This window comes from Chionomys nivalis, chromosome 3, assembly GCF_950005125.1.
Source record: "Chionomys nivalis chromosome 3, mChiNiv1.1, whole genome shotgun sequence".
Classification (NCBI taxonomy): Eukaryota; Metazoa; Chordata; class Mammalia; order Rodentia; family Cricetidae; genus Chionomys; species Chionomys nivalis.
Genome location: NC_080088.1, coordinates 120,629,943 through 120,644,033, shown reverse-complemented (window position 1 = coordinate 120,644,033; position 14,091 = coordinate 120,629,943). Strand labels below are relative to the sequence as shown.

Genomic DNA, 14,091 nt, shown 5'->3' with positions numbered 1-14,091 from the left:
CTGGCTTCCGGAGGGTTTCTCGATACCACAGAACTGTGTTCATCGTGTGTCTCGGCGTCGGGGTGCGGCGGGAGGACATGGAGCGGGGCTCGGGTCGGTCGCGGGGCCCCGTCCCCCTCCGTGGCACTCGGTGGAACGCCCCGCTCACTTCCCTGTTCGGAGCGGTTCGGCCAGCGGCAGTCGGTTCGCGAGCTGTCAGCGCGGGCGCGAGCGCGCGGGGCGCGGGGTGGGCGCGGCCGAGCGGGTCCCCGAGCCGGTCCCCAGCCCGGCCCGCGACCCCGGGCCTCCAGCGCCGCCCGCTCCGGCCTCGGAGGCCCGCGCCGCCAGCCCGCCGCGTCCCGCACTCGCCCGCTCGCTCTCCTCCCCTCGCTCTCCGGCCAGTCGGGCGGGTCCCCGAGACCCTGTGGGGTCGAGGCTGGTGGCAGGCGGGCGGTCAGGCCCGGGCCGCGCCTCCTCGCCATGTCCTCAGCCCGCGACGCCAGCAGCCGCTTCCCGCTGCACCTTTTGGTCTGGAACAACGACTACCGGCAGCTGGAGAAGGAGCTGCGGGGCCAGGTGAGGTGCGCGGCGCGGAGTCGGGGTCGGTTCGCCTCCTTCCCGAGCCCCGGTCAGCCCTTCAGCTTTGTGGGTCTCGCTAGGACCCGCAGCAAGGGAGTCCTGTAGACCTGGCCTTATGTCGAGGGCTTTTGGTTTAGTGTCCCCTTTCCGATATCGCTAGGAATGATGCGTATATGACAGGGAAGGAAACTGAGACCCCAGTGCCTACTTAGTCTACTTGCCTTGCGCAAGGCCACCGGGCTAATGAGTACCAAGACGGGATCTTTTATCTCAGGCTGACTCCTCAGAATGCACCTTTAAGCTTTATGGCCTCGAAGGCGAAAGAGAAACACACACACACACACACACCCCTTACTTCATCCACCCTTGTGCCGAGGAAGAGCTTGGTTGGCTTCGGAGGCCCGGTTCTAACTCCCTTGTGACCTTGGGCAAAGCCGTTGTGTTCTGGGGCCCACGCTACCTTTCCCATAGGGTGAGGATGTTGGCAGTGATGAGGGAAAACCCAGTCCTTGTCTAGATTGATGGTCCTAGGAATCAGAATTTAACGAGCTCCCCAGGATGGCTGATAAAAAGTTTGGGAATCTCTGGTGTTCAGACCCCTTAGAGCCCCTCCCTGTCTGTAGTGCTTTGGCGTCTTGTTTTTGTTTTTTGTTTTTTAAAAATATATTGTCATTTCACAAACTCAGTGGTTCTCCATTGGAGATGGTAGGGAACATTTGGCAGTGCAAAGAGACATTTTTGGTTGTTATACTTGCGAGGTGGGTGCTGTTCTCATCTAGTTGGGTGGAGACCAGGGACCCCGCTGTGCCCTATAGTGTCCCACCCACAACGGAGAGCTAGTTATCTAACTCCAAACGTCAGTAGTGCTTGGTTGAGAATTTTTGCTGTATATGTATATTCTTTTTTTGTTTGTTTGTTTTTCTTGTTTTTTGAGACAGGGTTTCTCTGTAGCTTTGGAGCCTGTCCTGGAACTAGCTCTTGTAGACCAGGCTGGCCTCGAACTCACAGAGATCCGCCTGCCTCTGCTTCCCAAGTGCTGGGATTAAAGGCGTGTGCCACTATCACCCAGCTATGTATATTCTTATTTTGTTGTTTGGGTTTCTTGGTTTTTCTTTTTCATTCCATTTCATTTCTTTTCTTTCTTTTTTTGAAACAGGGTTTCGTTGTGTTGCTCTGCTTAGCCTGGAATGCACTCTGTAGCCCAGGTTGGCCTCCAACTTGGGGGGTAGCCTCCTGAATGCTATGGCATTTATGGTACTGCAACAATTTTTGTAGGTATTGGTACCCTTGAGTTCCAAACTAACAAATAGCAAACAAGATAAGGATTTGTAATTACTCCTGAAATCAGGTTTGATTGTCACCGTTGACTTCGTTCATCTTTGCCAGTCTGTTAAAGGCCTGCTTTTGAATGACTTCACATTCTGTAATTGTCAAGACTTTTGGTTCTTTTGGTTGGCAAACATTGGGTCCACTCCATAGCCTGCTGTCTGGACAGTTGTGCTAAGCGTTGGTGTGCAGCTTGCCGTGTGTGTTTTAAGTTGTCTGGACACTCGAAGAGAGTCAGAAGTCACTTTTGTCATTTAAAAAAGAATTCCATGGCAGGTGTGGTGGTGAACACCAGTAACCCAGGCTGCCCAGGCGGTTGAAACAGGAAGACTAAAGCTGGAGGCTAGCCTGGGCAATTTGATGAGAGTCTGTCTGAAAATAAACAAGAAAGCCCAGCGGTACAACACTCGTCTATTGTGTGGGAGGCCCTGTTTCATCCTCAGCGTAGGGGGTGGTATCCAGACAGAACAAGGTTTTGTGAGAGTCATTGTTCTTAATTAGACTACACGGTGAGTGTTGAAGAGTTAAAGAGATAATGACACAGGCCCCCAGAGAGAATGATTCACTGCCAGCCCGCCCTCTCAGTGTACCTGCTGATAGAATCCTCTAGTAGACCAGCCCAGAGACCTCTCTGGACTCTTGTAGGTCTCTCCTCAAATCTTCTCCTGGACATTTCAGCAAGTAACCAGTTTTGACTGGACATAGTGGCACACACGTAACCAAGCTGAGGCAGAAGTATTACAAGTTCAAGGCCAGTATAGGCAAGTTAGACTCTGTCTCAGAGTAAGAAGTTAAAAAAATACACACACACATAGAAAAGGAGTTGGTATGTGGCTCTCAGTGCTGGGACGCTTGTCTGGCCTGGGACGACTCTGGCCTCAGTTCTTGGTGCTGGTTTCACAATAGATGATAGTTCTCAGTTTGTGCAGTGTTGAGCATGCACACAAAGTCACAGAATCGAGATCCCGTGTGATGGAGAGGTTCTCTATCATCAACCCACGGGCTTCCAGTCCTGAGTTTTGAACACAGTACTCTACTCGTTGACGAGGACGAGCTGTCTGCTGATGTCAGAGTGACACCTTAGTTCATGATCTCAGCAGTGGCAAAGTCAGCATTTCCTACAAACTGGGACAAAGATATCCTCTGAAAGTTCTGTCTTTGACCATGACAGGCCTTAAGGACATTTGCAATTAAAATATTTTATTTTTGTTTTGAGACAGGATGTCATTGTGTAAACTCTAGGTAGCCTGCAAGTCGTCTGTGCAGCCCAGGCTGGCCTCAAACCCTATCAGTGACAAACCCCCCACCCAGTCCCCTCACACCCACCCCGCACCCCAACCTGGGATCACAGGCTTGGCAGTGCTTGGGAATTAAAATCTTGTAATAGATTTTGTGAGGGAAAACTTGAGGTCTTTACTGCCCTTGACTTGAAGGCTGAGAAAGGATGCTCATACTTTTCGATTCTCTGGGTTGATGTTACTCTTGCTACAATGGGCCATTTCACAATGGTGCATTTGCCTCTGGGGAGGAGACCTTGGCATGGACATCTCGACTGTCTCACTTCAGCCTTGAAATTTGCTATTGAAGTGGCGGGAAGAGAGCGGCTATGTAGCCCGTGCTCTGCTGCCACCGCTGTGAAACTCTTCAGACTTGCCTTTTGTTTGAGTCCCTACAAACTGTAGAACTGGTCAAGATAATTGATATCACTAAAATATCCTTAAGTAACTTGGCAGGAAATAGGTGTTGCTTCGTGCTAATCCAGATTCCCTGTTGAGTATGATATAACTAACTTCCGTTTTGATCAGGAGGCAGTGGATTTAATGGTCAGTACTATGCTAAGTCATGTGTCCGGCATGTTCTGTGCAGGTAGGGAGTAGGATGTAGAAGGCCGAGTGCTGTGCCAAGTGACTGGTTGATTGTTGGTTGGTTAACTTAACTGTGGGGCCTAGGCAGTCCTCCTGCCTCACTCATCTCCTGACTGCTGGAATTAAAGACATGAGCCATTGTGCCCAGCTTCCGCTAAAGTATCTTTTAATGCAATCTTAAATTTTTTGTATTTAAATTGTGTGTGTGTTTCAGGGAAGAGGGAGATACAAACATGTACACAGGAACACAGAGACCCTTCTTTCCTTCCACTCTGTGGGTCCCAGAGGTAGAGTCAGCTCCAGGTTTGGTGGCTGTTGCCTTTACCCACGGAGCCATCTCTTGGGTCCCTGGCATCTTTGATTTAGTTCTGCCTGCTCTCTGAGGTAGGTGTCATTGTGCGTCCCATCCCAGAGATCTGAAGAGCAGCTCACTTGTGTGCTTAGCTTGTGTTTGAGTCATAATATGAAGCCTGAGAGGAGAGTTGTCGTCTGTCTGAACCCTTCTCTTTCCTTCCCGTCCTCCCTTTCCCCTTTCTCCTCATCCCCCCTTCCCTCTGGAGAGAAAGACAAACCTAGAAGAGAAATAAAAAGTCAAATTTTGTACTCTTGCTTTTTTCCCCTCTGTGCTCTATGCGGTTGTGTGGTGTTTGTGTGTTCCTGGTTGGTGTTGTATGTGTTTGTGTGGTCCTGCCCGTGAGGGTATGTGTGCGTGGGGGAGGTCAGAGGCTGATGTTGGGATATCTTCCTCAGTCATTTCTTTTACTTTTGTGAGACAGGTTTTTATCACTGAACCTGGAACTCACACTTTCTGCTAGACTGACTGGTCAGGATGCTCCTGTTCCTGTGTCCTTAGTGCGGGGTGACAGGTGTGTGCCACGCCTGGCTTTTTCATAGGCACTGGGATCTGACTTCAGGTCCTGATGCATGCCTACCAGGCACTTGACACACCTAGCCGCCTTCTTAGCCCTGCTATGCGTGGTTTTGCTGTGCTATTCCTGCTGTCCTCAGCAGTCTTCCTGCCTCAGCCTCCTGAGTGCTGGAATTGGAGGGTGTTCCACCACACCAGACTAGCCATTAAAATCTTACAAACAACTGACCCAGGCTGGCCTCAAACCTGCCTTCCTGTCTTGCTCACCATTCGGAAAGCTTGCTTCTCCTTCAGGGAAACTAAGGACGGCAATGGATCAAACTTTTGGCACATGGTGAATGGGTGCAATGCTACCGAGCAGTAGCCACTGAGTTCCAGAACCTGGGGATTTAGCCGTTTCATGCATATTCTGGTTTTTCTACAGGAGTTGGGGGTTGGCTGCAAAATTAAAAACCAAGAATTCCCATCAGCTGAACAACGAAGTGCTGCTTGCCTTGCTGTTGTTGCCGTTGCGTTTCTGCTGTCTCCTCCTCTGGTTGTCTGTCACCCTAGTGGGGCTGCAGCTGGCACATTAGAATTGTATTTTGTTCCGGGACCTATTGCAGCACACAAAAAAGTTGAGTTTATCCAGACCTAGACAGTAAGTTCCTGCCGGTTTCACGTGTCACTGGTAGCTAGCAACTGTGAGTACCCCAGGCGTCAGAAGACATCCTTACAGTGCCTCTTTGGCTCCTTAATGGGCAGCGGGGCTTTGAGGTTGGTGACTTGTGTTCAGTTGTCGTTTGGCCAGGAGGTCTTTGGAGCTCTGCTGGCCTCCCCCTGGTGCTGGAGAATGAATGAACACTTACAGGGATGAAGGCAGAGGGGAGTTTGTACATGGAGCATAGGAGCACTGGGAGTCAAGTTGGGTGGAGAGTGGCAGATAGAACCCTCTTCTGAAGCTAGCAGCGGAGGCACAGCAGCCAGGAAGGGGAGAGAATGTTCCAGACAACAGCAGTCCCTGGAGCCTGATGAAGCAAGTGGCAGGCCAGGTGAGGTCACTGGGCACATATTCTAGTCAGCACCCTTTGCCTGGAGGCCAGTCTGAAGGCATCTGAGATGAAGCACCTGCAGACTCTCTGGAGCTCCTCCTGGGTCATCAGGAACGCAAGCTCACAAAACCACTCAGATAGGAGTTACTTTTTCCTATCTGACTTGAGGCAGGAGTCCCAGGCCCAGAGGCCCCAGGCAGTTGGTGTGCTGTACCCTTCTGTTGGAGGCCTAAGGTAGCATTTCCACATGCTAGGTGGCACAGGCATTAAGAATTCACGGAGGCTGGTGGGGAAACTGGGATTGGGGCCCAGGCTATCTGCAGCTGGCCCTCAAAACTCAGCCTCTCAACTGCCTCTGATGGCAGGTGGAGAAGAAGGCTCTGTGCTTAGAAAAGCGGAATTAGCAAGCATGAAGGAGACGTGAGAATCTTAGTCCTTGACTTCATTCCAGACTCAAAGGAGAGGCGGGGCTTTTAATTTGATGTAGCTCATGGCTGAGGGAATGGGTCAGAGTTTGTTGGATTCTGAAAGCCCATCCTTTCTGAGCTACTGTTAGCTGGCAGCGCCGAGCAAATCTCTGAGGACGAGTGACGGCTGATCTGATTCTCCAGTGTGGGCGCTGCTCCGAGCAGCTGGCTCTGGGTGCTCTGTTGTCAGGCACCGTGTCAGCCCAGGCCTTGCCCATGAGGACTGTGAGGTGGGTGCCTCTACAGTTCTCCTTTACGAGGGAGCAGTAAAACAGCTTATAGATGGTAGACTAGTCCTGTTGCCACCTGTGGACACGCATGGTTTCCACATCTTTCTTGACATACCTATGAATCTTTCTGGTGGTTTGAACAAATTGTATTTTTGCACTTGGTTCCAAGCTAGTGGTGTGTTTGGGGGTTTCGGTGGTGCAGCCTTCTGGAGGAAGTACACAAACACACATCTGCTCACTCTCTGCTTTGTGCTTATGATTGGGATGTGCGTTACAGCTTTCTGCTCCAGCCACCACGACACCATGGCTACCTGCTATAGTGGACTCTTAACCCTCTGGAACTGTGAGCCAAAGAAACCCTTTCATTTCAGTTGCCATGGTCATGGTAGTTCTTTCACAGCAACAGAAAAGCAGCTAACACACTATCCAAAGTGTCCTAGCTCATGGGTTTTAGTGTGTCCACTCCCACTTGCCAAATGCCACATGTCACCTGTGCCACTGTCTGTCATCAAGTAGTGGCCTGGTCTGTTTGCCTCAACCCAGCTCCTTCAATGTGCTATTTCTGGCAAAATCCAAACTTGAGTTTTGTTTTTAACCTGTTAACACTTGAAATTCTTAAAAAAAATCATTTAAATTACTTTTAAAAATAATAAATAACAAATGAACCATATATTCTTAGCATCTACTTTTCACTCCTCCCTAATCCCTTCAGTCCCAGGTAGCTAATATATTTTCTGACTTCGTAGATCTGTTATCCAGATATTGCACATAAGTAGACTTGTGTAACATGTGGCCTCTTGTGTCTAGCATGATGTTTTGCAGATTGATGTATGTAACAGCATGCATCAGTTCTCCATTTTTATGACTAAATGCAATTCTTCAGCATGGATAGACTGTATCGTGTTCATTATGATATGATTACTCTGTTTAATTTTCTGAGGAATTTCTGATTTCATTGAGATTGTCCTTTTTTTTTTTGTTTTTTGAGACAGGGTTTCTCTGTGCCATAGTCCTGGCTGTCCTGGAACTTGCTGTGTGGACCAGGCTGGCCTCACAGAGAAAGGCATGCACTACTACTGTCCAACTTTTTTCCTCCTTTTTTGAGAGTCTCTGTGGAGTTTGGGCTCATCTGAAACCTGCTGTGTAGCCTTTGGTAGTCTTGAAATTCTGAGTCTCCTGCCTCTGCCCTCAGTGCTGGTACTGGGGTATGAATAGCATGTTCATCTAAAGGGAGTATTCCTTTCTCAGTGAATTGTTTTGAAGCCTTTGTTGAACTTTTACTGAGTTCGATAGTGCCTGCTATAATCCAGACATAGGACATGGAGGCAGGTCATCTTCAACTACATATCAGGTTGAGACCAGGTGAGACATTGTCACAAACAACAACAACACAATTTTTTTTTTTAAAAAAAAAAAAAGTGTTTATTTCAGGGTTCTAAATTTTACCCCAGTGATGAGATATTTGTCTTCATGGTGGTACCACATTGTCCTGATAGCTGTTTTTTGGGTAGTACATTTCAAAATTGTAAAATGTATGTGTTTGAACTTGTCTTTTCTCTTTTAAAAAATTAGTTTAGTGTATGGGTGTTTTGGTTGCATGTGTGTCTGTGCCATGTGTGCATGTGTGTCTGTGCACCGTGTGTGCATGTGTGTCTGTGCACCGTGTGTGCATGTGTGTCTGTACACCGTGTGTGCATGGGTGTCTGCACCGTGTGTGCATGTGTGTCTGCACCGTGTGTGCATGTGTGTCTGCACCGTGTGTGCATGTGTGTCTGTGCACTGTGTGTGCATGTGTGTCTGTGCACCGTGTGTGCATGTGTGTCTGTGCACCGTGTGTGCATGTGTCTGCACCGTGTGTGCATGTGTGTCTGTGCACCGTGTGTGCATGTGTGTCTGTGCACCATGTGTGCATGTGTGTCTGTGCCATGTGTGCATGTGTCTGTGCACCATGTGTGTGCCTTCTACCCTCAGAGATCAGGAGAGAGTGTTGGATCCCCTGGAACTGGAGTTATGAGTAGTTTTGATGTGGGTGCAGGGAATTACACCCAGGTGACCTGGAAGAGCAGCTAGTGCTCCTAACTGCTGAGCCTTCTCTCCAACCCATGGCTTTTCCTTTGTAATGATGACTCTGGTTCTGTGCATTTCCATATAATTCAGAATCAATTTGTCAGTTTCTTCAAAAGCCTGTTGGGATTTTGTTGGGAATTGCATTGAGTCTACCATAGTTTGTCAAATGTTATCTCTAGCTAGTCTTCTGAACCATGAACATCAGCTGTGCTAATGTTTATATAAATTCTTTCGGCAGTTTTTTATACCCTTTAGAGTGTGAGCTTTGATATTTTTTCCTCAAGTGTTTTTTATTGTTTTTGATGCTGTTATAAGGGGCATTGTTTTCCCAAGGATTTTTGTTTGTTTGCTTACTTGCTTGCAAATGTATAGAAATGCAATTAGCTTTGTTTGATCTCTTTGTTTCATTTTGGTTGGTTTGTTTGTTTGGTTTGAGTTTTTTGAGACAAGATTTCTTTGTGTCCTGGAACTTATTCTGCTGGCCTCAAACTCAGATATCTGCCTGCCTTTACCACCTAAGTGCTGGGATTAAAGGTGTGCACCACCACTGTGGCTATACCTTGATCTTTTATCTTGCACTGATGAGTGCATGAATGCGAAATTCATTTAGTGTGAGTTTTGTAGTGTAGTCTTTAGGATTTTCTGTGTCCATGGTCCTGTAATATATGAGTAGAGATGCTTTTATTTCTTTACATTTTATTTATATGTTTGTGTTTTTTAGTATGAGTGTATGCCAGTGTGTGCAGGTGCTCAGAAAGACCAGAAAAGGGCATCGGATCCCCTGGAACCTGTGCTATAGGTGGTTGTGAGCTGCCCTCTATGTGAGCCCTCTGCAGCAACAGCCATCTCTCCAGCCCACCTCCCTTGACCTGGGTGCTGGGGATGGCTCTCAGGAGGTCAGCTCGTGTGGGAAGTGCTTCCACATGCTGAGATGCATCCACTGCACCTTGTTTGATGTTAATAACCAGGTCTTTTTTTTTCATGACATCTGCCAGTGCAGTAGATACCTTCTGTGACCTTTGGCTTTGTTGGTTTGAAAGCTCCTATTGCCCCTCTCATCTTTATTCTCCCATGGTTTTCAAATCATAATGTCTCCATAATGTAGTAGGGGAATTTCTTCATGCCTTTCTCATTTCCCTGAGAAAGGGAGGCATGGTGAGCCCTGAAGAATTTTCTTCTGCCACGCAAAATGTGATGCCAAATGTGTCTTTCTGTGGTTTAGGACAGAAGAAAGCTAACAGCATAGTGAACCGGATTTTGTTTCTATGTCATATCTGAGATTAATTGCCCAGGAGGCTGAGTGCTGTCTGCCTCTCAGTTGGTGCTTGTTTCTGGGTGTGGAGGAGTAAGTAGTTCCCTTCCTATGCAGATAGAGTAATGTCATGAAGGCCCTCCTATGGCTGGCAGTGCGCTGAGCTGCCTCACTTAGAAGTGTACTACAGAGTGTGTGTAATGGAGGGCTGGAGAGATGACTCAGTGCTTAGGAGCACAGCCTGCTCTTCCAGAGGTCCCGAGGTCAATTCCCAGCACCACATGATGGCTCACAGCCATCTGTATGGGATCTGATGCCCTCTTCTGGGATAAAGGTGTACATGCAGATGAAACACTCATTAAAATAAAATAAATCTTTTTATTTTTATTTATTTATTTATTATTATTATTTTTGGATTTTTTTTAAATATTTATTTATTTATTATGTATACAATATTCTGTGTTATGCCTGCAGGCCAGAAGAGGGCACCAGACCCCATTACAGATGGTTGTGAGCCACCATGTGGTTGCTGGGAATTGAACTCAGGACCTTTGGAAGAGCAGGCAATGCTCTTAACCTCTGAGCCATCTCTCCAGCCCCTATTTTTGGATTTTTGAGACAGGGTTTCTCCGTAGCTTTTGGTTCCTGTCCTGGAACTAGCTTTTCTAGACCAGACTGGCCTCGAACTCACAGAGATCTGCCTGCCTCTGCCTCCGAGGGCTGGGATTAAAGGCGTGTGCCACCACCGCCTGGCTAAAATAAATCTTTTTTTTGTTGTTGTTGTTTTGTTTTTTCGAGACAGGGTTTCTCTGTGGCTTTGGAGCCTGTCCTGGAACTAGCTCTTGTAGACCAGGCTGGTCTTGAACTCACAGAGATCTGCCTGCCTCTGCCTCCTGAGTGCTGGGATTAAAAGCGTGTGCCACCATCGCCCGGTAAAATAAATCTTTTTTTTTTTTTTTTATATCCAAAATGTGTTTATTGGGATGGTTCCCAGTCATCTCGAATCTGGTGCTTTTCAGTGCTGCTTCCTCCTGAAGGAGCATCCTTCTGTCAGTCTTGCTTTCCCACCTGTAGGCTGACAGAGGACAGTGGAGCAGCCGACACACAGGACTACCGTCTGTGCATGGCTAAAGACCGTGGTGATTTTATAGCATCCTGGGCACTTCACATCCATAAAGTAGGAATTGGGGCTCTGCACCAGGCGCTTTTTCTTGTGTTTCCTCTTTTCCTCCTCTGGAGAGGGATGAAGGAGATCCTTTGCGAGAGGCATGTTCTCGTAGGGAGGTCGTCACCGCCGGAAAGGCTAAAATAAATCTTTTTAAAGGAAGAAATGAAGCTGAGAACTGCACGTGAGCGTGCATGTATGTGTTTTTTCCTGCTCTTGACTGTGTGTATGATGTGACCAGTTGTTAAAGCTCCTGTAGCTTGAATGGGTGACCTGGAGTTGGGAGTCAAATAACCCTACCCCTCCTACTTGCTTTCTTGTCAGGGTATTTTATCACAGCAAGAGAAGTGAAACTAGAGTGTCACCCATGACCAGCCGGTCTGAAGCTAAGTGGGAAATTCCAGAGAACTTGTCCTGGCCGTTGCATGTTGCTCTGAGTGGGTGATGAAATGTCAATGGCCGCTCAGTCCTGTGATGAGATGGAGCCCACACCGTGCTACTGTCCGGCAGCCACTGAGCAGCCCCTGTGCACATCAGCTCTGCAGGGAGACATCACCATCTCTGTGCTCAAACACCTCTGCTTTTACTGAGCGGCCCCAAAGTACAAGATGATGTTGGAAACTGGGCTGTGCCAAAGGGGAAGCTAAAGTTACTCCTTTCAGTGCAAAGATGAAAAGGCTTAATTCAGTTTTTAGACAGGGTCTCACTATGCAGCCCTGCTGGCCTGGAAATTCCCATGTAGACCAGGCTGGTCTTGAACACAGAGAGATTCACATGCCCCTGTCTCCAGGGTGCTGTGGTTAAAGGCATGGGCCACCCTGCTGGGTGAAAATTCTTCACCTCATTGTATGAATGTAGGAAAAGCATAGTGTATTTATGGGGTTCATACGATACTTAACTTCAGGCTCTCACAAGGTTCCTATCCCCCATGAAAAAAGGGGGGATATCCTATTTTAGCACCTGGGATCAGCCCAGGGATCTCACGTTCAGCAAGCACACTGCTTCCCACCTCTTCTCCTCAATGACAGTTCTCATCCTCATTGCGCAATAGCTGAGATATAATTGTACAGAACGGGGTGCATAACTGTCAGAACGTGGCCGTTAACCCTGGTCCCGCTTTACTTCCGTTTCTTAGCAGCCTGTGATGTGTTCGTTTGGATGAAAATTTACCTAAACCGTCTCAAGACAAAGCACCTTTGCCAAGGAACCTTCAGCTTTTAGACAGACCCTGCTCCACGAGTTCACAGCAGTTCAGTGTGTGCTTGGAAGAGAGAGTTGTGCCGTGCAGGCAGTGCTGGGGCTTTGGTGCTCACATCAGACTCTGCCACTTGGCTCTGGAGCTCCAAAGCAGGGCTCTGATAGCAAAATGGGAATGAAGACTGCAGGCCCAGTGTGTGGTGTGTGTCTTCTCCCACTTGTCCACATGTCAGTCCACAGATGTCATGACAGCTCCCACTCCCCGTCAGTGAGACCCGCAGCTGCTGCTGTGTGCTCCTTCTGGGCGTTTGGAGCTCAGCACACAACATGAGAGAAGGACTTTCTTTGTAGCAAGTCCAGCTGGGGAATGTAATCTCAATCCGACCCAAATTATCTCTGTGCTTTCAGTTTTGGTTACGGGCTTGCACTTCCTGTTCTGAACACGAATGCTGGCACGCGCTTGAGAAGTCGCTGCCATCTGTTCTGTAGGGCAGTTGTTCTCCAGGAAAGCCCTGGCTTGTAGGCTTCACCTGAATGGTGGTGAAGGCTTGTGCTTTATGTTGGAGGTCTAGAGTCTTGTTTTTTTGTTTGTTTGTTTTTCAAGACAGGGTTTCTCTGTGTAGCTTTGGAGCCTGTCCTAGAACTTGCTCTCTAGACCAAGCTGGCCTCGAATTCACAGAGATCCACCTGCCTCTGCTGGGATTAAGGGAGTGTGACACCAGTGCCTGTCTGAATAGTGTTTCTTTATTAGGCCCATAACTTTATAGAAAAAGGGAACTCATTCTTTTAAAAATTAGTTAAAACAAAAAAGACCTTGGACACTGTGGTGGCAGACCCCTGGAATCCTAGCACGTGGGGGGCGGAGGCAGGAGATAAGGAGGAGCTCAAGGCCAGTCTTGGCTTTGTGAAAACCTGTCTCAAACAATAACGAAACCCAATTAACTGGTGGTCATCTGAAATCTTTGTTTCTAATCCCACATTCATGTCTGACAGTGCTCACAGTTGCTAAAGTGTGTCCATAGTGTGTTCTGTGTTTCTGCACTTCATAAAGTTCAAAAGTACATTTTCCTGCTCTTTATATCCAGTATATGAACCTCAGTATTTGCTTCACAGAATGCAGAGGCCCTGGACCCACGGGGTCGGACGTTATTGCATCTTGCGGTTTCTTTGGGACATTTGGAATCTGCTCGAGTCTTGCTGCGACATAAAGCAGATGTGACCAAAGAAAATGGCCAAGGGTGGACAGGCAAGTATCCATATTGGCCATGCCTTCACCTCCATGTTTCTGGGAAATGATGAGGCTCAGTGGTAATTTTTCTCTTAGTCAGCTCTGTCCATCTCAGGGCAATAGGCAGGGTTGACAAGATGAAGCCAGAATGCTGGCCTCACAATCCTGACCCCCTCGGTGGAGAGTGACTTGCCTTCCAGAAATGGCCATTTCAGCATCTGTCAGCAAGGTCAGTTTTACCCTGGTGTGGTTGGAACTCCATTGAGGCCAGCAGTGTAGGTGAAATCAAAGACATGAATGCCAGAAGTAGCCTCTTGCGGTGAAATGTTGGTGTTCACTGTTTGGATACCCTCTTACTGTTAGTAACAATAGTTTTGTGGGGACCAAGCAAGAACACCTGCATGTGAAAGTAAGTCCCACCTGCCAGAGCTACGTGTAGTCATGGCGGTGTGAGTACATGAGGAGGCCAGTAAATGTACTGTGTTTTCCTTGAAATGATGAGTTAGCGATCGGAAGCCATGGCTGTTCCTCCTCAACTCCAGCTTCAGTCCTCTGCTCTCTGAAGCACATGCTGAGCTACGCACTTGGCTTTTTGTGCTGGCACTGGGATTTGTCAGAGATCGTGCGGATACTCAGTGATTGAGCTTTGTCCTTTTGTTTTCTAGTTTTGCATGAAGCAGTGAGCACGGGTGACCCCGAGATGGTGTACACAGTCCTGCAGCACCGAGACTACCACAACACATCCATGGCCCTCGAAGGTGTACCTGAGCTGCTACACAAAATTCTTGAGGTAGCCATAAGACTGGCCACACCACACTCTGAGCCAAACACTGCCAT

General features: G+C 48.1%; 2 protein-coding genes across 2 annotated transcripts in view; one reads left to right on the top strand and one right to left on the bottom strand.

Annotated features, from left to right (window-relative positions):
* Positions 1-166: 166 nt before the first annotated feature.
* Ankrd13a (ankyrin repeat domain 13A) overlaps positions 167-14,091 on the top strand; it is a 32,259-nt gene continuing 18,334 nt past the window's right edge. The window contains exons 1-3 of the mRNA XM_057764350.1: positions 167-555; positions 13,140-13,272; positions 13,920-14,044. Of these exons, the coding sequence (XP_057620333.1) occupies positions 460-555; positions 13,140-13,272; positions 13,920-14,044 (354 nt within the window). The 5' untranslated portion in view covers positions 167-459. The remainder of the gene's footprint in view (positions 556-13,139; positions 13,273-13,919; positions 14,045-14,091) is intronic.
* On the bottom strand, positions 10,680-10,956 carry LOC130871110 (40S ribosomal protein S27). Its single transcript, XM_057764351.1, has one exon. The coding sequence runs from the start codon at positions 10,932-10,934 to the stop codon at positions 10,680-10,682; it is 255 nt and encodes an 84-aa protein (XP_057620334.1). The 5' UTR covers positions 10,935-10,956.